Source organism: Pimephales promelas, chromosome 5 (genome assembly GCF_988280905.1).
Source record: "Pimephales promelas chromosome 5, fPimPro1.hap1.1, whole genome shotgun sequence".
Taxonomy (NCBI): domain Eukaryota; kingdom Metazoa; phylum Chordata; class Actinopteri; order Cypriniformes; family Leuciscidae; genus Pimephales; species Pimephales promelas.
Genome location: NC_142773.1, coordinates 13,418,831 through 13,445,232, shown reverse-complemented (window position 1 = coordinate 13,445,232; position 26,402 = coordinate 13,418,831). Strand labels below are relative to the sequence as shown.

The following is a 26,402-nucleotide window of genomic DNA, read 5'->3' as shown; positions in this document are numbered from 1 at the left end:
TATTAATCTATACTGTATTATATCTGCCATAAAAATCAATCTGTTATTTACACACACAGGAATGTTGGAGCGTACATTGATTCATGAATACATTTATAATTACAACTGCCACAGAGCACTGAAGAGAAACCAGTGTCTCTTGAATGCCCATTATTTTCATCTTACTTTTCACGGACCACAATAAGGCCTTGTTTACACCTGGTATCCCATGATTTCTTAATGTCTAGTGACACATCAGAGAAAATGTATGATTAATTGAAATACATTTCTTGCATACAGCTCCTTTAAGCTGTTGCTCTCAGGGTTTTTCCATCGTCTCCAGGGGCATGAAATTGTGTGGGCTTATTTTCGTCCATTAGATCGAAAGATCTGAAAAAGACCACACATTTACGCGCTGATAGACCTTCCCCTAGACGAAATCAGGACAGAAGTGGTTGAAAGTGGACAAAAGAGACGGATTAAAACATCAGGTGTAAACAGATCGACCAGAACGCATCTTAATACCAAGTGTAAACAGGGCCTAACATACATTAAACCACATCAAGAAGATCTGGATGTTCGGAAAGTTTTCAAAAAATGTCAAATCAAGTCTTGCTATTTCTACCCTTTCCATGTTAAAAGTCCATAGTGAGAGTTTTATAGTGTTCTCATTCAATTTTAGCTACTAGGCATAACTTTATCCATTGGAAAGGTTGCAGATTAGTGTCCATCAAGGCTCAAGAGATTATTTGGCCACGTCCTGACCAAACATTAAGCATCTATGAAATGTATTGTAGCACTTTTAGTCAGTCGGTTGTGGTAGTTGGACTGGGTCAAGCAAACTGCTGGGTGAACGCCTGATGGAACTCCTTCAGTTTGTGGAGCATGATCTTGAGCTTGTCTGTTGGAGGAAGGATGGTCATCCTGGTAAAGAAGAGGAATGGAGAGGAGGGGAAAGAAGAGTTTGATTAATATTCAACAATATTATTGGTCTGTCTGCGTTGACACCATTATAGGAGAACTGAACTGAGCTGGACGATGACATCACCGTTTTCTACAGAGCGGCTGTAGTCTATAGATAAATTAACTACATTTTTAATAACTTTTTTTTACAACAGAAATGAACCATCACTGAACTTAGTTAAGCTGGACTATGACAATTTTTTACTTCAATATCTACCGGGCAGTGGTGGAATGTAACGAAGTACAAGTACTTTGTTACTTTACTTAAGTACATTTTTCACGTATCTTTACTTTACTTAAGTAGAATAAATAGTGCATACTTTTTACTTTTACTTCGTTACATTTTGCAGCAATTATAATACATTTCTACAACTTCTGTTACTTTTTGATTCCATTTTCTGATCAGTTTTTCCCCTGCCAAAACGTAATCTGACCGTCCGTCCGTTGCACGTTTGTCTCACCAGTGACGTTGGTTGCCATAGATATATTAACCCGGTCACACTAAATGCGCCTCACACGCAGTGCGTTTGGTTTATAGTGCAATTTATACGCGAAATTTGGTTTTTACGTGCATAGGAAACGCACGTGGAATATGGAATATACATTTGCATGTGGAATATACATTTGGTTAGGATTATGGCAAGCCAAGAGGTTCAGAATTACACCATGAATTAATCGCGTTTACTGCCATAGTTATTAACATATAGTAAGCATAAGCATGACGTGTATATTGCCTAATTGCAAGCTTGTTTCAGAAATGGTGACAACATTTTTTTTCCATCATTATTGAACATCATTATAGGAGCATTAGTTTGAATGAGTTAGAATTAAATGTTTTATTAATCATTAGAAAATAGACATTAAGAAAATAAATTATGCAAGTACTTTTACTTTAAAATCAGGTACTTTTTACTTAAGTATGGTTGTCATTGTGTTACTTCTACTTTTACTAAAGTAAATATTTATCTGGTTATTTGTACTTTCACTTAAGTACTGAGATTCTGTACTTCCTCCACCATCTTTGTTGCATTATTTTCCTGTTATCACTGTAAAGCTGCTTTAAAACAATCTGTATTGTGACTTGACAAAATTACATTTTTCATTACAATTTCTAGCAAAATTCCATGTACTTTTTCATTTATAATGATTTCTATTATATTAATTGAGAAGCTACGAAGCCCCTAAAGGGAAAATTATGATATATTTTTTATATTATATATAAGTATTAAAGTTTTTGTTGGAACCCAATACTTTTGTGAGAAAACCAAAAAATGTTAAAATATAATTTTTTCTCCAATCTAATATTTTTTCCCATCAACATGTCTCCATAAGAAGGACCTACATGGACTATTTGCAAATAGAAAATAATAAAATAATAAAAAGGTGTGTGGTAATTATCCCATGTAGCTTCTCAATCACAATAACTATATTCAATGAGCAGATACATAGACTTTTTGCAACAAAAAAAAAACAAAAAAACAATGTGCTTATGAAAACAATAAGTATCTGTTATACATTATTTATAAGTAAAACATTGTGAATATTTTCTTCTTTCTTTCTTGTTTTTAAATCTTCTTAATTAATATGAGCTCAGCAGCATGTCTAATAAATCTGGCATAAAATGAAAAATATCTATTCATTTTTTAATTGCATATTGATATAATTGTGAAAAATGTATTCATGAATTTGTTTTACTTTTTTTTTTTTTGACCTGTCATAACGTGATCTTCCGGTAAAGTGACAGACTCTGCTGATGTATGTCGGACTCCTCCAATCATGTAGTCTGCTTAAACTCAGCCCCTTTTCTACAGTTGCAAGCCCGCACTCGCACCCAGTTTCACGACTTTAAAGGAATTCTATGCAGTTTTTCTAGCTTAACTGAACAGCTTCAGAGTTATTGAAATGGTTATATGATTCCTTTCGGGTTGAATGGTGGCTGTCTCGTCTCGAAATACAGGTTTTGATGAGGAAAATCAACTATACAACTAGTAGGAATTAGAACCCAGAACCTCTGACACACTTGGCAAAAGTTCTGCCTCTGGAACATTAAAGTTAATGGGGATAATTGTCGGATCTATGTATTTAATCCCATGAAAATTCTCACCACTAACAACATACTGTATATTAGATCTCATTAAACGACAAATTAAACACAATGTACTATTGTATACTATGTAAAACGCCATGTTACGCTCGAGTGGTATTTACGACATTAACGTTCAATTCTGTTCAATGTACTCCACAGCGACTCTAGGGGTCGCTGTTTGACAAAAATGGGATTCCTGCATAGTGCCCCTTTAAGAGCCCACTACTTGTATATTGTGTGTCAACGATTTCCTTATCCAAACTCTTGAGGACAAACACACACACCTGAAGTGGTAAGTGCCATCTCTTTGACCAAAACCACTGCCAGGAACGAGACAGATCCCGGTGTCCTCCAAAAGCTTCATGCAGTAGAACATGTCTGGAGCCTGACCCTTCGCCTGTACTCACACACAGACAAACAAGCCATGAACTAAGTCAATGAAACCAATAAGCAGAAGACATAAAGAACATGTGACGCAAAGCGACCTTGGCTTCGTTGATGGCGCGTTGAGGTATGGTGATCCTGGGGAATGAGTACATGGCTCCCTGCACAGGGTTACAGCTGATGCCTGGCACCGTATTCAGAATCTCTTCGGTCAGTTTGGCTTTTTCAGCCAAGGCACTCAGAACGGCTGTTCGCTCCTACACAAGACAGAGGAAGAGGAATGAATAAAGGAAGAGACTGGGACACTAGCCAGTACATTTAACTTGATTAAACACAGTTAATTGGGAACAAAATACCCAGCCTTTTTTTGCAGAAACCAAAGAAGCATTGTACAGCAGTTGAATGTTTTCTTTTGAATTACATGTTAGTCAATGGGGGGTTTGACCAAATTTACTTATTTATTGACAAAAACACTTGAAACATTCCTTAAAATATCTTGTTTTTTGTTCCCCAGAAGAAAGACAATGAGTCTCATTCACTAACTGTGCAGATACGTACGAATGTTTTCAAAAACGAATCACAATTCATCAGTAACTTTCATACTAAAATTTATACTACATTTATTTTTTTATGGAAAAGAACAACTGAAACTATATGTACAACATATATCCATCCATCCATTCATCATCTATCCGTCCACCTACCTATCCATATATCCATACATCCATGTATCCGCAATAAGTTTACCTGTGCATGCACTTATTTATGTAATAATCTAATTATTACATTTATTCATTTAGCGCAGTGTTTCCCAACCCTGTTCCTGGCGGCACACCAACACTGCGTGTTTTCTTTGTCTCCCTAATCAAACACACCCGATTCAACCCATCAGCTCATCATTAACCCACCTGATTATGAGCTGATTGGTTGAATTAGGTGTGTTTGATAAGGGAGACAAAGAATACACGCAGTGTTGGTGTGCCGCCAGGAACAGGGTTGGGAAACACTGATTTATCCAAAGCGACTTACAATTGCTATATATGTCAGAGGTCGCACGCCTCTGGAGCAACTAGGGGTTAAAGGGTTAGTTCACCCAAAAATGAAAATTAAGTCATTAATTACTCACCCCCATGCTGTACCAACCCCGTAAGACCTTCGTTCATCTTCGGAACACAAATAAAGATATTTTTGATTGAATCTGAGGGCTGGATCAGTCCTACATAGACAGCCTGAGGGACTGCCTCTTGACGGCCCAGAAAGTCATTAAAAGAAAAGGTTTAAATAGTCCATGTGCCTACAGTGGCTCAACTATAACTTTATCAAGCGACGAGACTACTTTTTGTGCGAAAAAAACCGTAAATAACCACTTTATTCGACTTTCCATTACTTCCTTATGGGCGCATGCGCGAGAACTGAGACGAGACCGTTCTTCGTCGACTACTTTTTGTTACCGGCTGCTCACCGCTTAGGAGTTTTACCGCCCCCTACCGTATAAGATGACATACTGCTTGTAAACAGAACGTTTTGCGCCTCCGGCTATATCAGTACGTCATCTTATACGGTAGGGGGCGGTAAAACTCCTAAGCGGAGCAGCCGGTAACAAAAAGTAGTCGAAGAAGAACGGTCTCGTCTCAGTTCTCGCGCATGCGCCCATAAGGAAGTAATGGAAAGTCGAATAAAGTGGTTATTTACGTTTTTTTTCGCACAAAAAGTAGTCTCGTCGCTTGATAAAGTTATAGTTGAGCCACTGTAGGCACATGGAATATTTAAACATTTTCTTTTAATGACTTTCTGGGCCGTCAAGAGGCAGTCCCTCAGGCTGTCTATGTAGGACTGATCCAGCCCTCAGATTCAATCAAAAATATCTTTATTTGTGTTCCGAAGATGAACGAAGGTCTTACGGGGTTGGTACAGCATGGGGGTGAGTAATTAATGACTTAATTTTCATTTTTGGGTGAACTAACCCTTTAAGTGTCTTGCTCAGGGACACATTGGTGTCTCACAGTGGATTCGAACCCGGGTCTCTCTCACCAAAGGCATGCGTCTTATCCACTGCGCCATCACCACCCTTTATTAGTGAATGAGAACTTGCAAATGTCTCCCATAACCAGAGTTGTACACCAGCAAGTTAGTTGGTCTACTCGTCTACTCATCTAGAAATTGTGAAGAGGAAGGCACCTTCATGAACGTCTGGTAGGAGGGTTCTCCGGGCTGAGGAGAGTTGACCACCAGGTCCATGAGGGCTTGACCGGGCACAGGTGGGCACAAGCGCACTGACACCAGCTTGGAGAGCTGAGCCTTAACCTCTGGGTCCATGTTGATGACCTCCATATATCCTCCTCGAAAACCACATCTGAAAGTGTGTTCATGTACGTTAGAAAAAAAAGTATGTTATATCAGACTGATCTCATGAAATGTTGTTTGTATGACACCAATTCGTATTTCCATTTTTGACGCACTATTAACACGCATAATCGCTTTTCAGCGTGTTTATGAACGCCGTTGACTTAACGTTACATTACTGTATATATAAATATATATATATACCCCAACCTAAACCTACCCATCACTGAGGTTAATACCATTTATGAGTCTTCCCCTAACATCCAAGAAAAAAAATATCGCTCCCCAGAGGTGGATCTACATTTTGCTTTGTTTCGCTCGGACATTTAACGGCGTGTACATACACGCGGAATCACTCGGACATTTAACGGCGCGTATATACACGCGGAATCACTCGGACATTTAATGGCGTAGACCTACACGTGGAATCACTCGGACATTTAACGGCGCGTACATACACATGCGGAATCACTCGGACATTTAACGACGTAGACATACACGCGGAATCACTCGGACATTTAAAACGTAGACATACACGCGGAATCACTCGGACATTTTTTAACGACGTAGACATACACGCGGAATCACTCGGACATTTAACGACGTAGACATACACGCGGGATTACTCGGACATTTAACGGCGCGTACATACACGCGGAATCACTCGGACATTTAATGCCGCGTACATACACGCGGAATCACTCGGACATTTAACGACGTAGACATACACCCGGAATCACTCGGACATTTAACGACGTAGACATACACCCGGAATCACTCGGACATTTAACGACGTAGACATACACCCGGAATCACTCGGACATTTAACGACGTAGACATACACGCGGAATCACTCGGACATTTAACGACGTAGACATACACCCGGAATCACTCGGACATTTAACGACGTAGACATACACCCGGAATCACTCGGACATTTAACGACGTAGACATACACGCGGGATTACTCGGACATTTAACGGCGCGTACATACACGCGGAATCACTCGGACATTTAACGACGTAGACATACACCCGGAATCACTCGGACATTTAACGACGTAGACATACACCCGGAATCACTCGGACATTTAACGACGTAGACATACACCCGGAATCACTCGGACATTTAACGACGTAGACATACACCCGGAATCACTCGGACATTTAACGACGTAGACATACACCCGGAATCACTCGGACATTTAACGACGTAGACATACACGCGGAATCACTCGGACATTTAACGACGTAGACATACACCCGGAATCACTCGGACATTTAACGACGTAGACATACACGCGGGATTACTCGGACATTTAACGGCGCGTACATACACGCGGAATCACTCGGACATTTAACGACGTAGACATACACCCGGAATCACTCGGACATTTAACGACGTAGACATACACCCGGAATCACTCGGACATTTAACGACGTAGACATACACGCGGAATCACTCGGACATTTAACGACGTAGACATACACCCGGAATCACTCGGACATTTAACGACGTAGACATACACCCGGAATCACTCGGACATTTAACGACGTAGACATACACGCGGGATTACTCGGACATTTAACGGCGCGTACATACACGCGGAATCACTCGGACATTTAACGACGTAGACATACACCCGGAATCACTCGGACATTTAACGACGTAGACATACACCCGGAATCACTCGGACATTTAACGACGTAGACATACACCCGGAATCACTCGGACATTTAACGACGTAGACATACACCCGGAATCACTCGGACATTTAACGACGTAGACATACACGCGGAATCACTCGGACATTTAACGACGTAGACATACACCCGGAATCACTCGGACATTTAACGACGTAGACATACACGCGGAATCACTCGGACATTTAACGACGTAGACATACACCCGGAATCACTCGGACATTTAACGACGTAGACATACACCCGGAATCACTCGGACATTTAACGACGTAGACATACACGCGGGATTACTCAGACATTTAACGACGCGTACATACACGCGGAATCACTCGGACATTTAACGACGTAGACATACACGCGCAATCACTCGGACATTTAACGACGTAGACATACACCCGGAATCACTCGGACATTTAACGACGTAGACATACACGCGGGATTACTCGGACATTTAACGGCGCGTACATACACGCGGAATCACTCGGACATTTAACGACGTAGACATACACGCGCAATCACTCGGACATTTAACGACGTAGACATACACCCGGAATCACTCGGACATTTAACGACGTAGACATACACGCGGGATTACTCGGACATTTAACGGCGCGTACATACACGCGGAATCACTCGGACATTTAACGACGTAGACATACACGCGCAATCACTCGGACATTTAACGACGTAGACATACACGCGCAATCACTCGGACATTTAACGACGTAGACATACACCCGGAATCACTCGGACATTTAGCGACGTAGACATACACGCGGGATTACTCGGATATTTAACGGCGCGTACATACACGCGGAATCACTCGGACATTTAACGCCGCGTACATACACCCGGAATCACTCGGACATTTAACGACGTAGACATACACCCGGAATCATTTGGACATTTAACGACGTAGACATACACGCGCAATCACTCGGACATTTAACGACGTAGACATACACCCGGAATCACTCGGACATTTAACGACGTAGACATACACCCGGAATCACTCGGACATTTAACGACGTAGACATACACGCGGGATTACTCGGACATTTAACGGCGCGTACATACACGCGGAATCACTCGGACATTTAACGCCGCGTACATACACCCGGAATCACTCGGACATTTAACGACGTAGACATACACGCGGGATTACTCGGACATTTAACGGCGCGTACATACACGCGGAATCACTCGGACATTTAACGCCGCGTACATACACGCGGAATCACTCGGACATTTAACGACGTAGACATACATGCAAATAGCTCAAAATGCGTATAGATAACATGCCACTTGACTTGAAAGTGGCATGTATGTTTACGCAAAAGTCATGATGTAATGTTGGTTATATGGATTGGATGAACTCGGTGCACATGGAATTCTACATTGTTATCCGAGCAGCACAAAAATAAACTTAAGCATATTGTTTTCGTTTGTTGACAACTTTTGTAAATACATTTCAATCATTACAACTCTTGAAATAGTTTCAGCATGTTATTGAATATGGCAATGTTAGTGTATTTGTTCTTGGCAGACTAGATCCGTAATTAGATACGATCTGCTGCAGAGACAATATGTACTTGCAACTGCTAATAGACACACAGACACGCTGCAGTGAGTATGTAATATCCTTAATAGACATACATAAATCCTGTAGCAGATCTAGACAGGTGGAGCTGGGGAGGTGGAGGGTTTCAGAGGAACTCTGACTAACCTACAGCAAACACTGAACCAGACTATTTAAATGTTGAGCAAGCAATCTCATTGGCTGCAGTATCAGCAGAGGCCAATCAAATTGTACATGCAGTTATGATGTGATTGCTTGCAGACTGCATTAACCTATCAGCCTGCGCCCTCTAGAGTTTCATGACTGAACTAGATATGTATACAACAGAGCTGGGTCCATACCAATGCAATGTGTTTCCCTGTGAAATGATAAACCTGACGGATGTGTACTCACTCTCCCATGTAGCACTTAGAGGTGGAGTGGAATGAGACCAGCTCTATTTTCCTTGAATACTCTGGACCCATCTCGAACAGCACTTTCTTGAAGGAGTGAAACTCACACCCCTCTGCGTATACATTGTCCTGATACACCTAAGAAACGGACCCATAGTAAAAGAAAAGTTTGCACTGAGCAAGTAGGGTGAGAAATGCATGCCTTAAACCCTTGTAAGAAAGTGTGCACTTCTATGGCTATAGATTCTGATATGATATGTATACAGATTTATATGTATGATAAAATATGGTGTAAAACACCTTATGACCTCCAGTATTAACTTACTTCATCAGCCATTAAGAAAAGGTTTTCTTTGGCTGCAAATCGAATGACATCTTCGATACATTGTCTGCTTTGTACCTGACCTATTAAAAAAGAAAGAATGGACCAAAAAAAAATTAGCTGTAGGACAAGGTGAGAATAAAAAAGGGCAACTTTGATTAAATAATTCATAAAATACAATCTTGGCAAATGTTATTTATACCACCAAATTTTGGTTGACAACACTGTTTAAAAGTTTGGAGTCTGTAAAGTTTTTGAAAGTAGTCTCTTAATCAATTTTTTGATTAAATAGTGAAAACAGTAAATATTGTAAAATGATATTACAGTTTAAAATAACTGTTTTCTTGTATTATTTTTTGTTCAAAGCTGAATTTTCAGCATCATTACTCCAGTATTCAGTGTCACATGATTCTTCAGACATTTTCTTATTATTATCAGTGTTAAAAAACATTTGTGCTGCTTGATATTCTTGTGGAAACCATGATACATTTCTTTCAGGATTCTTTAATGAATAGAAAAGCTATATGTAATACTGTTACATTTGATCAATTTAATGTATCCTTGATGAATAGAGAATTAAATTCTAAAAAAAAGCTTATTGACCCCAAACGTTTGATATATATATCAAACGTACACATCGATTTACGGCGAAAGAGTAACCCGACCTGGCGCATAACGCATTGAGGAACGCGGAAGCGGATAAAGCTAAACAAAACACCAGTCACGAAGTCTTAAGCATGAATTTTTAAAGAGAAATAAAGAATGATTTCGATATAGGAGAAGAGGAGCTTGAGTTTGTTGCCCAGCCTTATTTGTTTGAAGCTCAAAGCTTACGATACTCCTACATCGGACGTCCTACATTGCGTCAGAAGTTACTCTTGTGGCGTAAGTCGACTTGCGTACGGCCGTCTGCCGGAAGCTAGTTATTCTAGTTTTTAAAGTTTTAAATATGGATATTTTTCTTACAAAAAAACATCACTTTTCTTCAGAAGGCTTTTAGTTTTGGATTACATTTATGATGGATGGATGGATGCGCTTTTTGGAACTTTAAAATCAGGACCGCCTTTCACTGTCATTATAAAACTTGGAAGAGCCAGGACATTTTTTTTATATAACTCCGATTGTGTTGTTCTGAAAGAAAAAAAGTTATATACACCTAGGATGGCTTGAGGGTGAGTAAATAATGGTGTAGTTTTCATTTTTGGGTGAACAAACCCTTTGACTTCACTGCATTACAGTCAGATGATCAATCTGAATTTAGTCTTTTGGAAATGATCTTAATGGTTTACCAGTGGGGTTGCCGGGGTTGATGATGCACAGCACACGGGGGTTGCAATGCTCTCTGGCTGCTTGTAGAGATCGCTGTAACTCACTTATGTCTAGGCTCCAGCACTTCTCCTCATTCAAGTAGTAATTCACCTGAACGGCACCCAGCTCTGCTATAGATGCAGAGTACAGAGGGTACTGAGGAATAGAGATCATGACCCCCGTCCGTGTAAGACCCTCCCCAGTCGTCAACAGCTTCAATATGGTCTAAAAGTCAACAAGACAAAGACAATGTGTGTGAATAAGAGTGAAAACTAGATTTCCTCAATAAAATGTGAGAGGTGCATGATTCAAGGGGGAGGTAGGTAGTTGTTGGGGCCTTATGTGGGTTCTACATGGCTGTTTACAAGACAAAGTCTAAAGATGCACCCCGAAATTCCTATGATATTCTGGCCCCAACATGATATTCCTATGATATTCTGGAGATATGCGTCTCAATAGCCTGGTTAAAACCAGACCAATCTCAGTTGTAAGTGAGTTATGGTCTGGCAAAGCGTCATAAACGAATCATTTCTAGAGTGGCGTCACCAATGGACGTCGTGGATAGACCTAAAACCAATCAGAGCGATGAAGGAGATAACGTATGCAGAGCGGCGCGCCGGCGGATAAACATCTCCGAGTGTTGTTCTTTGCTCGGTTTTTAACAAAAAGGAAACGTTCAAATCGCTTAAAACAGACGCGATAGCTGATTCGAACGAGTGATGTTCGACGACGGCATCCATCTTTGTAATGTAGGCTACAAAATCTGCTTCAAAATCCCAGCGCTGTCGTCATCATGTAAAGTCCGCCCCAACGTTTCTGATTGGTGCCGCGATTTCTGCGGTTTGGAAATGGGCTTGAATGAACTCTTTGCCAGACTAACTTTCAGAGCAAATCTAAATTTTGCCAGAAGTTGTCTGGGTTTTCCCAGGCTAGTGTCTCAATGTAAGGCTATGGGATTTTTAAAAATTAAAAGCTTTAGTCTGATTGCTATGGTAGCTTGTTTCAGCTATGGAATAAACCTTATAACTTGCATTATAAACCTTATATAATGCAAGTTATAAAACTCTGTTTTTGCAATAAATAAAGTCCAAATATGCGAGATATTAAAATGGAATTGCAAAACGAAACGATAAATAAATAAAAAATCAGAATTGGAAGTTGTAAATTCGCAATTGCGAAAAAAAATGTCAGAACTGCAACCTTATATCTAGTTAATTTTTTTTCTTGCAAATACAAATTTCAATCTTATAATTCTGAGAAAAAAATTCACTTGTACATACATTTATATAAAATGTACAAAATAAAAAATTAAATATGATTTATAAAACAACAGAATTTGAAATATTGCAGGTGCTGATTTTTTTGCTCACTCTACTGATGAGTTGACATATGGAATAATACATATAAGCCCTACTGGATAAAGTAGAGCAGAATAATGGTGGATGCACCTCTCTGACATACTGGAGCAGTCACCACGATTTTGCCAAGTAACACGTTCCTGGATCAACATATTTTGTTGATCCTGGAACAGTATTCCTGTCCAAAAAGAGCCCTAACCCAGCTATCCCTACCTCTAAATCATGTTCACCTACTGGAGCGTGCTGACTATTAAGTACACAAGTTACAGTAAGTGTACAAAGAACTGTGTTTGCCTGACGTACCACAATGCCGTCACTGGCTCCTGTTGTGAGGTAGATGTTATCAGGATCAGATGGAATACCGCCATCACGGCGCTGAATGTACTTCGCAACATCATGCCTTATACAGTCAATGCCCTGACTGTTTGTGTACGCACCTGACGAACATGAGGGAAAGAGCAAAGGGAGGCGTGTTTCATATTGACTTTTGGACAGTGACTAATATCAGCACTTTAATCAGTAACAACCCTGAGTAGATTGAATAACATCAGCTAGTTCAGCAGTCAACAATTAGTAGAGTTAAGTTTATCATTTTATGTGGGATATTGGGTTAAAAATGTACATATACTGCATGGATAACAGAAAGTGTCTATTTTGTGTCCTGTAACTGGCCACCATTTCTTTCCTTCTTAAACACAAAAGATGATATAACCATTTAAGAGATGATAAAAGATGATTTTAACCACTTAATGAAAGTCATGGGCTCCAAAAAAACACGAGAGCCCACTGGCTTTCATTATACAAAAAAGTAAAAACTTTCATTTAATATTTCATGTCTACTCTTATTATACACAAATCACATACCAATGCTATTCCCTCCACATGATTGCAAAATACGCCTCGCTCGGTTTTTGGTATCCTCTGGAAACTTGTTGTCATCAAGTAGTGTTGGATAAGTACACAGTGCCATCACCTTGAAAAACAATTCAGTCATGAGGCCATAAAAGCATCTAGAACAAACTAAGCAAAATTAATAAAATTAAATAGCTTGGCTATGTGCAAAGGGTTCCATCAAAACTGTTGACTTTGGTTAATGCGCGGAACAGCTGAAAGTGCAGTGGACCTGAAAATGACTGGAAAGGATTAGAATAGGTCATTCATTAAGAAGAAGAAGAGTCAGCTACCTGTCGAAAGAAGGTGATTGGCCGTTGCCCCATAGCGTGAGCATCGCCGATATTGGCTTTAATGACCTCTTCAAAAGGCTTCTTGACCCCCTGAAATGGAGTAAAATATATCAAACAAAATGTAAGAAAGCAGACAATGATATCTAGCATAGATGTTATCAGTCATGATGAATAGAGTTGAGGTTGGAACACTGGGCATCTGGACATCATACACTTGCCAACTTTGTAGAAGATTAAAGAGAAAAACTGTCCATTAACGAATGAGGATCACACAATACCATATACTTTCAAATTGTTCCCAACACAATGAACTCACACAGACACATATGTACATTACCAATGAAAACACTATGTGCCCTATTTTAACGATCTGAAACGCAAGCCGCAAAACGCAAGTAACTTCGTAGGCGGATCCTGGCGCTGTTGCTATTTTTCCAGCGGGATAAATGCCTCTTGCACCTGGTGCAAATCTAAAAGGGGCTGGTCTGAAGTAGCCTCATTATTCATAAGTGTGGTTTGGGCATAACGTGAAATGAATCAATCAGAGCGTCATCCAACATACCCTTTAAGAGCAGGTGTTCATGTTGCATGATGGATTGTTATTATAACAGCGGGTTTACCAGGCGCAACCCATGCTGAGCGTTCACAGCTGATGAGACCGACGTTCTTGTCAGGGCAGGGAAAGATAGAGAAGTGATGTATAGGGACGGGAGAAACCACCTAAATCAGCGTCGGTTATATGTATGCGTCTTGATAGAGTAGATAGATAGAGCCCTATGAGGTCTAAAATCAGCTCAAAAAATCTTGGTGGAATTTGAGGTATGCTTGGGATAATTGTCCTATTGGAAGGTCTAATGAAGCCCAAGTTTCAGCTTCCTCACTGACGGCATGAAGTTCTCTCTTAGGATTTCCTGACACTTCAATGAATCCATCTTGCCTTTCACACGCAGCATGTTTCCAGTGCCAGAGGATATAAAGCAACCCCAGAGCATCACTGAGCCCCACCATGCTTAACTGTAGGCGTGGTGTTCTTTTCAGCATATGCTTCATTCTTCTTACTTCAGACATACTACTGATCGATAGTGCTGAAAAGTTTTGTTTCATCGCTCCACAGAACAGATTCCCCAAACTTCTGTGGCTTATTTATATGATTTTGAGAAAATTGGAGCTGACTTCTCTTGTGCTTTTGGGTGTAGTGGGTGTTCTGGCATGCATTTAATATGCGCCTTACTGTGCAGCTGAAACCTTAGTGCCTGTTGCCACCATGTCTGGCTGCAGGTCTTTTGCAGTCACTCAAGGGTTTTCTCAACTTGTCTTCTCAGAAATCTGGTTGCAGCTGTTGACAGCTTCCTTTTCTGCCCCGTCCAGGTAGTGTAACCACTGTTCCTTTAACTTTGAACTTGCAAACTATGCTTCCAACTGTGTCTCTATGAACATTTAGGAACATTTCCTTGACTATCTTTTTGTATCTTGATTCTTGTTTATGAAGGGCAATGATATATTCTAATAAAGGGATACTCCACTTTTTTGGAAATAGGCACAATTTACCACTCCCCCAGAGTTAAACAGTCGGGTTTTAAAATTTTCTAATGTATTCAGCCGATTTTTTGATATTTAGAAGAATATCAGTAACCAGACAGTTCCTGGTCTCATTGACTTCCATAGTAGGAAAAAATATATACTATGGAAGAAGTCAATGAGACCAAAAACTGTCTGGTCACTGATATTCTTAAATATCAAAAAAAATCGGCTGAATCAGACTGATCTCATGAAGTAGCGTGTGTATGACACGCCAATTCGTATTTCCATTTTTGGCGTGCTATCAAGACGCATAATCGCTTTTCAGCGTGATTATGAACGCCGTTGACTTAACGTTATTACTGTATATTTAAATATATGACTTACCTCAACCCCGTCCCTAAACTTAACCGTCACTGGGGTTCCCTTACCATCCTAGGAAAAAAAAAAGATCGCTCCCCAGATGTAGATGTCCATTTTGCTTCATTTCGCTCGTACATTTGACGGCGTGTACAGACACACGGAATGACGCAGACGTTAATGGTGTAGACATACACGCATACACGCGGATACGTGCGGATAGCTCAAAATGCGTAGAGATAACATGCCACTTGACTCGAAAGTGGCGTGTATGTTTACGCAAAAGTCATGATGTCATGTTGGCTGAATACATTAGAAAATGGTAAAACCCAACTGTTTAACTCTGGGGGAGTGGTAAAATGAGCCTATTTCCAAAAAAAGTGGAATATCCCTTTAACATTTTGGACCATTCTTTTGTCTTGCCATCTTTCTAATGTTTTCCATGCTTGTGCTGTTGAGAGATTCTATTCAGGGGGTTGGATCATTTTTAGACAGCAGAAGTCAATAAAAATTGCATTTTCAGTTGAATTTGCAGCAACTACTTGAAACTTTGTTGTGTTAAGCTATTTCAATTACTGTCGTTTGATTTGTATATTGCAAACAGCTGAAAGTCAGTAAATTTCGATTACAACTGTGCTTGTTTCAGAATGTTCAGAGAACATTCAAAATCAAAAGTAACAATCCCAATGTTGGCAAAATGGAATGCTCACTTATTTGCATAACCAAGAAAACAAAAAACTTTTTTTTTTTTAAACAATCATAAAACTGGATGCTTCGACTGTTTGGAGAAAATCCACAACTAACATTTTCATAGATTAATGGGAACAATAGCAAAATGTTTTTAGAACATATTTTTGTAAGCTGGGAGTGATTGGAGAAATGCCAAGGCTTTGCTAAGGTGTTCTGAGAGGTTGTCAGGGAATACAGGGTAGTTTCTAAGTGGTTGGTAGGGTGATATGGGGGTGACCAGGTCAAACGTGCCCACACACAAATCTCTATGATATGGCCTAGGTGTGAGTTGAATGAGTTGAATAATATTCATGATAAAAACTCTACCTGATTGGTCAGTGAGTTTTGTGACAAAACCTTTATTTAAACCTAACTTTGTCTGATCAGCAGAAGGTTAAAATGCAGCAGTGCTTTTACATTCCTTATGGAGGAAAAAACAAGCAGCAAGGGTCAGTTTTCCTGCTGATGGCAGGGCTTCACCCAGTCCCCTCCTGTGTCCCATTCTTTCTGTTTACACATTTCAAAAGCACTTTAACAGAGTGGGCAGCTGAAGCTTCACAAACAACCTCCCTATCACTCTCACTGCATGCTGATTGCAAGCTTGTTTTTCCAAATATGTTGCCCAGTCCTCTCCGGTGTGGAACACATTTTTCTGACTGGGTTAGATGATAAAACCTGTCTGTCCTCTTATAGTCAACAAAAAATGATTGCCTGCTTAAGGAAATGATGATCAAAGATGGAGTCTTTACAAACATTGAATGTGAATGTGTGGGAAACAGACAGACATTAGATCTCTTCAATAGCTCAACTGTTGCTCCTAAACAGCAAAGAGATTCAATGGAGAGCAAATGAAGACTTAACCCCATATGTGCCTCATGCAGAGTTTACGCCGAAATCCATGTTATATTTCAATCTGCGCTCATATATGCCAAGATATCAATTTCTGTGGTAAAAGTCAGAGTATTCAGTATGAAAACTACTGATCAAGTTCTTCCAAAAACCAAATTATCAGCATTTCTACAGCTGCATTCTCAACTCTATAAGTGTTTTATAGAGTTCTTTCTTTGGTAAATCAGCTAAAACACTACTGCAGTTGTCAAGTCTTTATGTAACAAATGTGTGAAAACATGAATGTCATGTCAATAAGTGATAGAACATCACACACCTTAGAGATGATGACAATGGGCTGTTCTATAAAAATCATTATATATTATGATTATGTCAGTGTTGCAACATTTTAATAGGAGTGTTCAAATACTTGCTCATAAAAATGTAGAATGAAAGTGTACTACTGCAGCCAGAGCAGGTACAATGTGTGATGAATCCAATCTCATAACATGTTATAAACTGAGAGCCAGGAACTCCTAAATGAGTGAGAGTTCGATGCAAATGGGGTACTTTAAAATACAGTATAATAACAAATTTACAAGAATCTAGGAAACAAGAAACAAATGACCATAAACCATGGAAACACAAGGTCAATTGTTCACTGACCTAAAGGAATATTAGGAACACCTGTTCAATTTCTCATTAATGCAATTATCTAATCAACCAATCACATGGCCATTGCTTCAATGCATTTAGGGGTGTGGTCCTGGTCAAGACAATCTCCTGAACTCCAAACTGAATGTAAGAATGGGAAAGAAAGGTGATTGAAGATATTTTGAGCGTTGCATGGTTGTTGGTGCCAGACGGGCCGGTCTGAGTATTTCAAAATCTGCTCAGTTACTGGGATTTTCACGCACAACCATTTCTAGGGTTTACAAAGAATGGTGTGAAAAGGGAAAAACTACACGCACAACCTTGAGATGGATGGGCTACAACAGCAGAAGACCCCACCGGGTACCACTCATCTCCACTACAAATAGGAAAAAGAGGCTATAGTTTGCAAGAGCTCACACAAAATTGGACAGTTGAAGATTGGAAAAATGTTGCCTGGTCTGATGAGTCTCGATTTCTGTTGAGACATTCAGATGGTAGAGTCAGAATTTGGCGTAAACAGAATGAGAACATGGATCCATCATGCCTTGTTACCACTGTGCAGGCTGGTGGTGGTGGTGTAATGGTGTGGGGGATGTTTTCTTGGCACACTTCAGGCCCCTTAGTGCCAATTGGACATTGTTTAAATGTCACGGCCTACCTGAGCATTGTTTCTGACCATGTCCATCCCTTTATGGCCACCATGTACCCATCATCTGATGGCTGCTTCCAGCAGGATAATGCACCATGTCACAAAGCTCAAATCATTTCAAATTGTTTTATTGAACATGACAATGAGTTCACTGTACTAAAATGGCCCCCACAGTCACCAGATCTCAACCCAATAGAGCATCTTTTGGATGTGGTAGAACGAGAGCTTCGTGCCCTGGATGTGCATCCCACAAATCTCCATCAACTGCAAGATGCTATCCTATCAATATGGGCCAACATTTTTAAAGAATGCTTTCAGCACTTTGTTGAATCAATGCCACGTGGAATTAAGGCAATTCTGAAGGTGAAAGAGGGTCAAACACAGTATTAGTAAGGTGTTCCTAATAATCCTTTAGGTGAGTGTATATATACACAAGAGTCAAGAGGGGTAATAAGACACTTCTGAACACAATCAGACTAATGAGGGGAAAACAATGCAATCTCATGAAATTAAAACAAGTTGGAGAAGAATATCACAGAAGAAGGAATATCATCCATGTTTGGAATGTCATGAGGGGGAGGACCCGACCATTTCCTTCTGATTTTAGGCAGACTGATCTCATGAAGTAGCGTGTGTATGACACGCCAATTCGTATTTCCATTTTTGGCGTGCTATCAAGACGCATAATCGCCTTTCAGCGTGTTTATGAACGCCGTTGACTTAACGTTATATAAATATATGACTTACCTCAACCCCGTCCCTAAACCTAACCGTCACTGGGGTTAATGGCATTTATAACTGTTCCCTTACCATCCTAGGTAAAAAAAAAGATATGACTTACCTCAACCCCATCCCTAAACTTAACCGTCACTGGGGTTAATGGCATTTATGACTGGAGATTTGACTGCGTGTTCAGACACGCGGAATGACGCGGACGTTAATGGCGTACACATATACGCATACACGCGGATACACGCGGATAGCTCAAAATGCGTGGAGATAACACGCCACCTGACTCGAAAGTGGCGTATATGTTTACGCAAAAGTCATGATGTCATGTTGTTTTAGGAATAAGTTATGGTAGGGTTAGGGATAGTCTCAGGACTAAATTGTCTGAAAGGAACATTATTCCAGAACCAATAAATATATGTTGATCCAGGAATGTCTTACTTGGTAAAATAACGGTGAACGAAAATGATGACAGAATGATGGTCAGAATGAACTATCCCTTTAAAACTCATCAAACTATTTTTTCTGAGCTCTCTGCTCAACCTTCAAATACTGTACTTGGGTAGAATTTGCCTTAGCAGTCCAGAGTGCTTTAGAAACCCTCTACCTTCCCCAGCTCCACCTGTATAGATCTACTATGGGTAATTCATGTACGCTAAATTATACAACAGCTAGCATGTCTTACTTGCTCACAGCACCATGTCGTGTGTGTATTGGCAGTACTTGCACTGCAGCAGCAGCATACAGCAGATCTATTCCATGAAAACCAAACACATCAACATTGTCACATTCATTACCATGCCAATCACTCTGAGAGTTGTCATGACAGAAAATAATTTCTTGCTAAATTCCCAGAAGGTTTTATGTGTGGGAGGAATTATAGGCTGAATGTATGCACTTGATTATGGCTCTTTCACTGTCTCACATGTCATTTTGTTCCGCAGGCTCCAGCTGTCTGGAACTCAACAAACAACAGCGGCGCTCCCAGTAGTTGGTACGGACGGGACTGGATTGCAAGCTGCACATCTGTTTCTCACTAGGGTTAGGCTGAGTCTCTGTCCAATAGAACCAAATGCATCCACCATAATCTCTCACTCCCCCCAAAAATACCTAAAGTTTTATTTCCCAACCCTTATTGGTTCGGGAAGGGGAGACAATTCTAAATGGCAGCCAATCAGAGACAGCGGTGTGACTACCGCCCCTAAAGGAATGACAACCTTTAACCCTGTTTGAGCAGAGGGTGGATAGTTTGAGTTAAAAAGTGGTTTTCAAGTATAAAACTGAGTCATGTTGAGTTTCGCAGTATGAAGTGTGGATCAAATTTCACTGAGAATTCCTGTAGTTGTTACAGCTGGCCTTTCCCTGCATTATCACATAACTGCCTTTCATTTAGTCACGTGTCTGATGATCTGCATTACAGATTTATAGCAGCTTCTGAGACTGAGCAGGGTAAAAAGGTAAACTGCAAGGTAACTAGCGGAGTGCATGATAAACATGTCAAAAGAACTGCAGGGTTAAAGGATGTTTGGAAATATTTGTATATTTTTTGTGATAAAATAGAAAGACAGACATAGGTATAAACATGGATGGAAAAATAGACAGATAGAAAGACCTGGATAAATGGATGGTGTTGGAAACTCAGAAGACCATGAGACTTGGTTCTCTATTGAGAGTGTGCCGTTTCTTAGCTGCAGTCATCAAGTCCCACTAAAGAAGATGTATATTTATACATATTTTAGGGGGCAGTCCTGACAAGTGGAGACAAAGCCTGGGTGACTTTAAACAAAGGACTCAGTTATAGCAACCAACCCCAGACTCTAGAGTGTCACCACTCCTAATCCATTCAGCATAACTATTCAAAGAATGGGACAGAGACTCCAAGAGCCATTAAAGACAAAATGTGAGAGTATCAGTGATCTGACTCATTTCATTTACAATAAAGAGAACAGGACTGGCAGAAACTGCTTGCTAACATATTCTAAATCCAATGTATTTCCCCTTAGTTTTTCATGTGATGCTACGTCAGAATGTAGGATCAGCAGATCTTAAAGAGATACTTAAATTTGCAATCCCACAATTGATGGATAGACGGACATATAAATAGACATGAATAGATGGATAGACAGGCAGACGGACAGACAGACAGACAGACAGACAGACAGACAGACAGACAGACAGACAGACAGACAGACAGACAGACAGATAGATAGATAGATAGATAGATAGATAGATAGATAGATAGATAGATAGATAGATAGATAGATAGATAGATAGATAGATAGATAGATAGATAGATAGATAGATAGACATGGATGGATAGACAAGCAGACAGATAAATAGATAGACATGGATGGATTGATGGCTGGATAGACAGACAGACAGAGAGACAGACAGAGAGACAGACAGACAGACAGACAGACAGACAGACAGACAGACAGACAGACAGACAGATAGATAGATAGATAGATAGATAGATAGATAGATAGATAGATAGATAGATAGATAGATAGATAGATAGATAGACATGGATGGATGGATGGATAGACAAGCAGACAGACAGATAGATAGACATGGATGGATTGATGGATGGATAGACAGGCAGACAGACAGATAGATAGACAAGAATGGATGGATAGACAAGCAGACAGACAGATAGATAGACATGGATGGATGGATGGACAGGCAGACAGACAGATAGATAGATATGGATGGATGGACAGACGGCTGAATGGATATATGGACGGACGGATGTCTGGATGGATTTATGGATAGATGGACATGGATGTATGGATGGATGGATGGACGGATGGACAGACAGGTGGATGGATGGATGGATGGATGGATGTGTATTATATTGGCCATCTAGATACAAGCACTGGTATCAGTTGCTAAGAAACATATATAATAGATATAACATATGCTACAGGACATGAACAATGAGAATCTGTGGGTAAGATCAAGACTGAAAACATTCCAATCTAGTTTGAAGCCACCACAGAATAAAATGTATTTGTGCGTCATAGCCTGAGCAAATGTTCATAACACACATTAAAATGCTATCAGTGAATGTCTATTCTAGCAAGCATCTGATTGGACAAAAAAAAAGCCAAAGTATTCCCAGGAAAGGCAGATTAGAAATGTTACACCAACTTTTAGGATTAGAACACACACGGACACAAAACTAACCCAAGTATTTTAAAAAAGCTCAACATTTGACATATGCAAATAATTTACAGTAACCTGCTCAGTGGCCGTTAATGACTTTTTTTACTAAATGAATGGATGATGCATCTCGATACTATAGAATTATACACTTGCCAGACACATTAATGTGACCTCAGTTTGGACTTTACTTCACCAAATAATCATTTATAAACGTAATATTGACACACTATGTATGTCAGGTGTGGCTACTCTGGCACTCCAGGACGGGTCCACTGTCCTGCAGAGTTCTCTAACTGATTCAACCAGACCTGTCAGTGATTTTCAATAATCCTGCGGACGTTGGCTAGATTTCTTCATGTGTGATTTATTAGAGATGGAGCTGAACAATGCAGGACAGTGCACTTCGAAGGCCACCTCTAACATAAGTTCATTTGTACTTTGTAACTGCATGGATACTATGTAAATTTTGCTTTTGCAATACGGTTATATTTTACAGTACATACCAATTGAACTTTGCTGAGAGAAAGACGAAAAGAGACACAAGATAATTGAGGATATAGAGCTGTAAGAAAAGTAAAAGAAAGAAAGTAAGCAGGAAGAGAAAGAGAGATTTGTACAGTATTAGGTGAAGGCCACCTTTGTTATGCATGTCTTTCCCAGAAACCTAAAACCACAGGACCTAAAAACAGGTGCCAAGTCTAAAACAGAGTGCATATTCTTTCCTAGATCAAGACATCCCCCAGAAGATTGTGGTAAAAAAAAAAAAAAAAAGTCTTGGTTGCATTGTTACAACATATTCATGGAAAACAGTTGCATAGTATTTTTATAACAGCAATGAGATTAGGATGTTATGGTTAAATTTGTTCAGAATTTAACTACCATGCACCTTTAATACTAGTTCCTAGTGTGTGTGTGTGTGTGTGTGTGTGTGTGTGTGTGTGTGTATGTGTGTGTGTGTGTGTGTGTGTGTGTGTGTGTGTGTGTGTGTGTGTGTGTGTGTGTGTGTGTGTGTGTGTGTGTGTGTGTGTGTGTGTGTGTGTGTGTGTGTGTGTGTGTGTGAATGTTGTCATTGTGATCGCTGGTAATCTTGCATCTTAGCAAATGCCTTGTGGCTTAGGGCCGAATTTATAGTAATTATGTTTCCCTTGTTCCCAGTGCCCTTGTTACATGTTAGTTACATTGTAAAAAAAAAAAAAAATATATATATATATATATATACGATTGATAAGTTATGACAACATATGTTTTTACATTGCTTTAACTCAATTTTCTACATTAAAAAATATAAGTCAGTTTAATGCAATTTAAATTGAAATTACTTAAACATCCAAGTTGATTGTACTTAAAAATTGAAGGCAGGAACTTTTTAAAATAATAATAAAAAAATATTTGTTACATTAGAGCTTTTCTGGGTACTCGTAGTACGTATGTATAGTATAGCTATTAGTATGCAGCTTACATGCAACTCACCTTAACCGAACCCTAACCCTAAACCATAAGAACATGTAGTTCAAATGTAACGTAATTATTGCTTTTATAATGCATTTTTATGGTTTACGACTGAAAGTCACAGGCTCTGAGGCAATGGTAAAACAAAAGAGTTGTAATCTGGAAGGAAATTATGTTGAACTCCAACATCAGATGTGTGTCGCAACAGATGTTTGACATCTAATATAATTTCCATTTACACTAGTTCTTGGAAGTTCTCTTGCCTAACAGCCACCAATTTAATGAGTGAGGTAAAGACTTGACAAACAGAGATGCTCTCTGTTCCCATGACAATCAGAGCTGACATCAAGGACATGACCTGAGACATGAAATGAGGATTGCTATGAGATGCCAAGCCAAAATAACTAAATGAGTAACAAAGAGTGAACTTTATCCACTAATGAGTGATGACAGCTTTACAAACACTGACCTAGAAGATTTTCCAAAGAATGGAGGATAGCGAGTGACTTTTCTGTCATTTTTGCTCTTTTCTGTCATTTTGTCATTGGATGAACTAATCAAAGCATTCAACTTGAATTTCAACCAAGTGTCTGCAACAGGAAAGATCACTAGAAAAGTAAAACTTTTTTTTTCAGTAAATATGTATGGAGAAAGACTATCTAGGGAGTTCAGAATGCACAGTTTTGTCAAGTAGCCTATCCTAAAATATAATTTACGAGGTAAAAGGGTTCTATTTTAAAAAAATGTATTCGTGTAATCAGGGGCGTGCGCATAAATAAACATTCCCGTAAATGGGCCAGAAAGCCAAAGTTTTTTTTGTTGTTGTTGTTGTTTTTCATAGCCTATGTAAAATCATTGTAGCTTACACAACAACAACAAAAACAGCAAATTCAGATAATGGAAAAACACACTTTTTAAACAAATTTAACAGCATAGCTCAAGACAGCATCAGTTCACCGACTTGTTTTCCCTTCAGAGCGAAAGTCACACAAACATCCATCTTGCTTTCAAACTATGCGCAAGAAAATGACGGGATGTGAGCAGAATTGAAACCCCGACGTACAGCAACATAAACTTTATTTCAATGCATAACGTTTTTGCGAAGATGAAAGAAATATTGCTCATACCTCCTTCAGTTCCTTCTCGATCTGCAGCGCTCGCTGAACTATTGGCCCGCGGACCGCGTAGTCAACCTTCTTCACGTTGGGGTTCATGGTATCAACGGTGAGCACTCTCCCCCGATGGGGTAACACTCCATTTTCAGACATTTTCTGCTGTAGATGTTCGCTTTGGGCCACCAGGGAAGCAGAGATATCCCTGTGGGGAGAAGAAAGGGAAGGCAGCGGGGAAAGGTTCAGGACCCAGTTGGGGTACACCGTCGCGTAAGCCTCACATCTTCCCAATTTTAAAACCCTCACGCTTCTATTAGAAAACATTTTATAAAAAGCTAAGGCACAACAAGATTAAGAGGTAGAACTTAAATTTGGGTTCGTAAACTTTGTTTTTCCGCGCGGGTTTCGGTGTTATGCGCGTAGTAAAACCTTCAAAGACCTACTCACAACGACCTTTGGACTGCATCAGATAATTCAAGATTTCATACGCACGTGCGCATAGTGGCCCCCACTAAATGCCATATCCCCACGCCTCTTTTCTTTTCCCCCCCTTTTTTTCTACGGGCTCACAAACAGTAGCCTGTATTCAGTGTTGCATTCTCTTTTCCATGACTGCCACCCATTTTTAAATGGGGTGTTTAACAGCCAGTAACTCCTCCAGACTGTAGGCTATTACGCACCAGAAGAGTAGAAAGGGAAGCCTCTTGGGTTGCCGAGACGACAGACTGCAACGATAAACCAGTGTGAGGTGTCTGAAGCAGCTCCAAACTTTGACCCGACCAGTGTATAACTTCCATGCAAAGTGAGTGAACCTCCTACCATTGATAACTGAGAATAAAGCACGCCAGCTCCTCCCATGTTGTCGAGGCTCTGCTTGTGTCTTGCATGAGAGACAAGCGGTGCAACAAACGTTGCGATCACATTACAGGGTTGTGTGTTATTTGACAGAGGAACTGGCAAACTTGAGGAAATAGTAGAGAAATTGGAGAAAGTGAGACTTGATAAGGAAGGATGCTAAGTCTAATCAGTTGTCATGTGATCAGAGAGAGACCATGCTGTTCAGCATGTTGTTCATTATTCAATCACTTATTAGAATAGAGGAGTTATTAGAGAGATTGCACGTTTTAAAAGTCCAAAGTTATTAAATTTATAAGTATTATCAAATTTTCTGTGAGTCATTTACACTAATCTTTTTAAATATTGTCTAGTGACTTCAAATAAAAGTTGAAATTGGTTAAATTATTTTGATGGGACATATGACTTACTGATCTCATTGCATGCAGTGCATGCTGTTCACATCTTTCTTATTATCTTCAAGTCCCCCTGTGGTGAAAATACAGGTTTTAATGTCGTTTATGTCTATGTGGAGTTTTTAAAATGATTTAAGACAAACCATGTGCAAATCCTTAAGTCAACTCCATTGTAATTTAAGTTGAGATTACTTACAAAGCCAAGTTGCCCAATGTAACCCAACTACATTCAGACATGCCATCTTGTCATTTCCAGTGACAGAGTTCAATGATTACTCACAATTACACACACATCATATTGCAGTCATAAAAGCATGCAGTGACAAGCAAATAACGTCATTAAGTTTGCATCTTAGCT

General features: G+C 39.7%; 1 protein-coding gene across 2 annotated transcripts; it reads right to left on the bottom strand.

The window, feature by feature from the left end:
- On the bottom strand, positions 1 to 25,600 carry gpt (glutamic--pyruvic transaminase). Of its 2 annotated transcripts, XM_039658842.2 has the most exons (12): positions 25,475 to 25,600; positions 24,810 to 24,999; positions 13,602 to 13,691; positions 13,282 to 13,390; positions 12,721 to 12,854; positions 11,041 to 11,284; positions 9,755 to 9,834; positions 9,431 to 9,567; positions 5,591 to 5,765; positions 3,514 to 3,669; positions 3,313 to 3,425; positions 1 to 903 (listed from the first exon to the last, which is right to left on the bottom strand). In XM_039658842.2, exons 2-12 carry the CDS (start codon positions 24,948 to 24,950, stop codon positions 813 to 815), a joined length of 1,470 nt encoding a protein of 489 aa, XP_039514776.2. In that variant the 5' UTR covers positions 24,951 to 24,999; positions 25,475 to 25,600; the 3' UTR covers positions 1 to 812. The 2 variants fall into 2 exon arrangements, with proteins under 2 accessions (XP_039514776.2, XP_088987123.1); XM_089130997.1 differs by lacking the exon at positions 25,475 to 25,600 and having other exon boundaries at positions 24,810 to 25,235.
- Between the last annotated feature and the right edge of the window lie 802 nt (positions 25,601 to 26,402).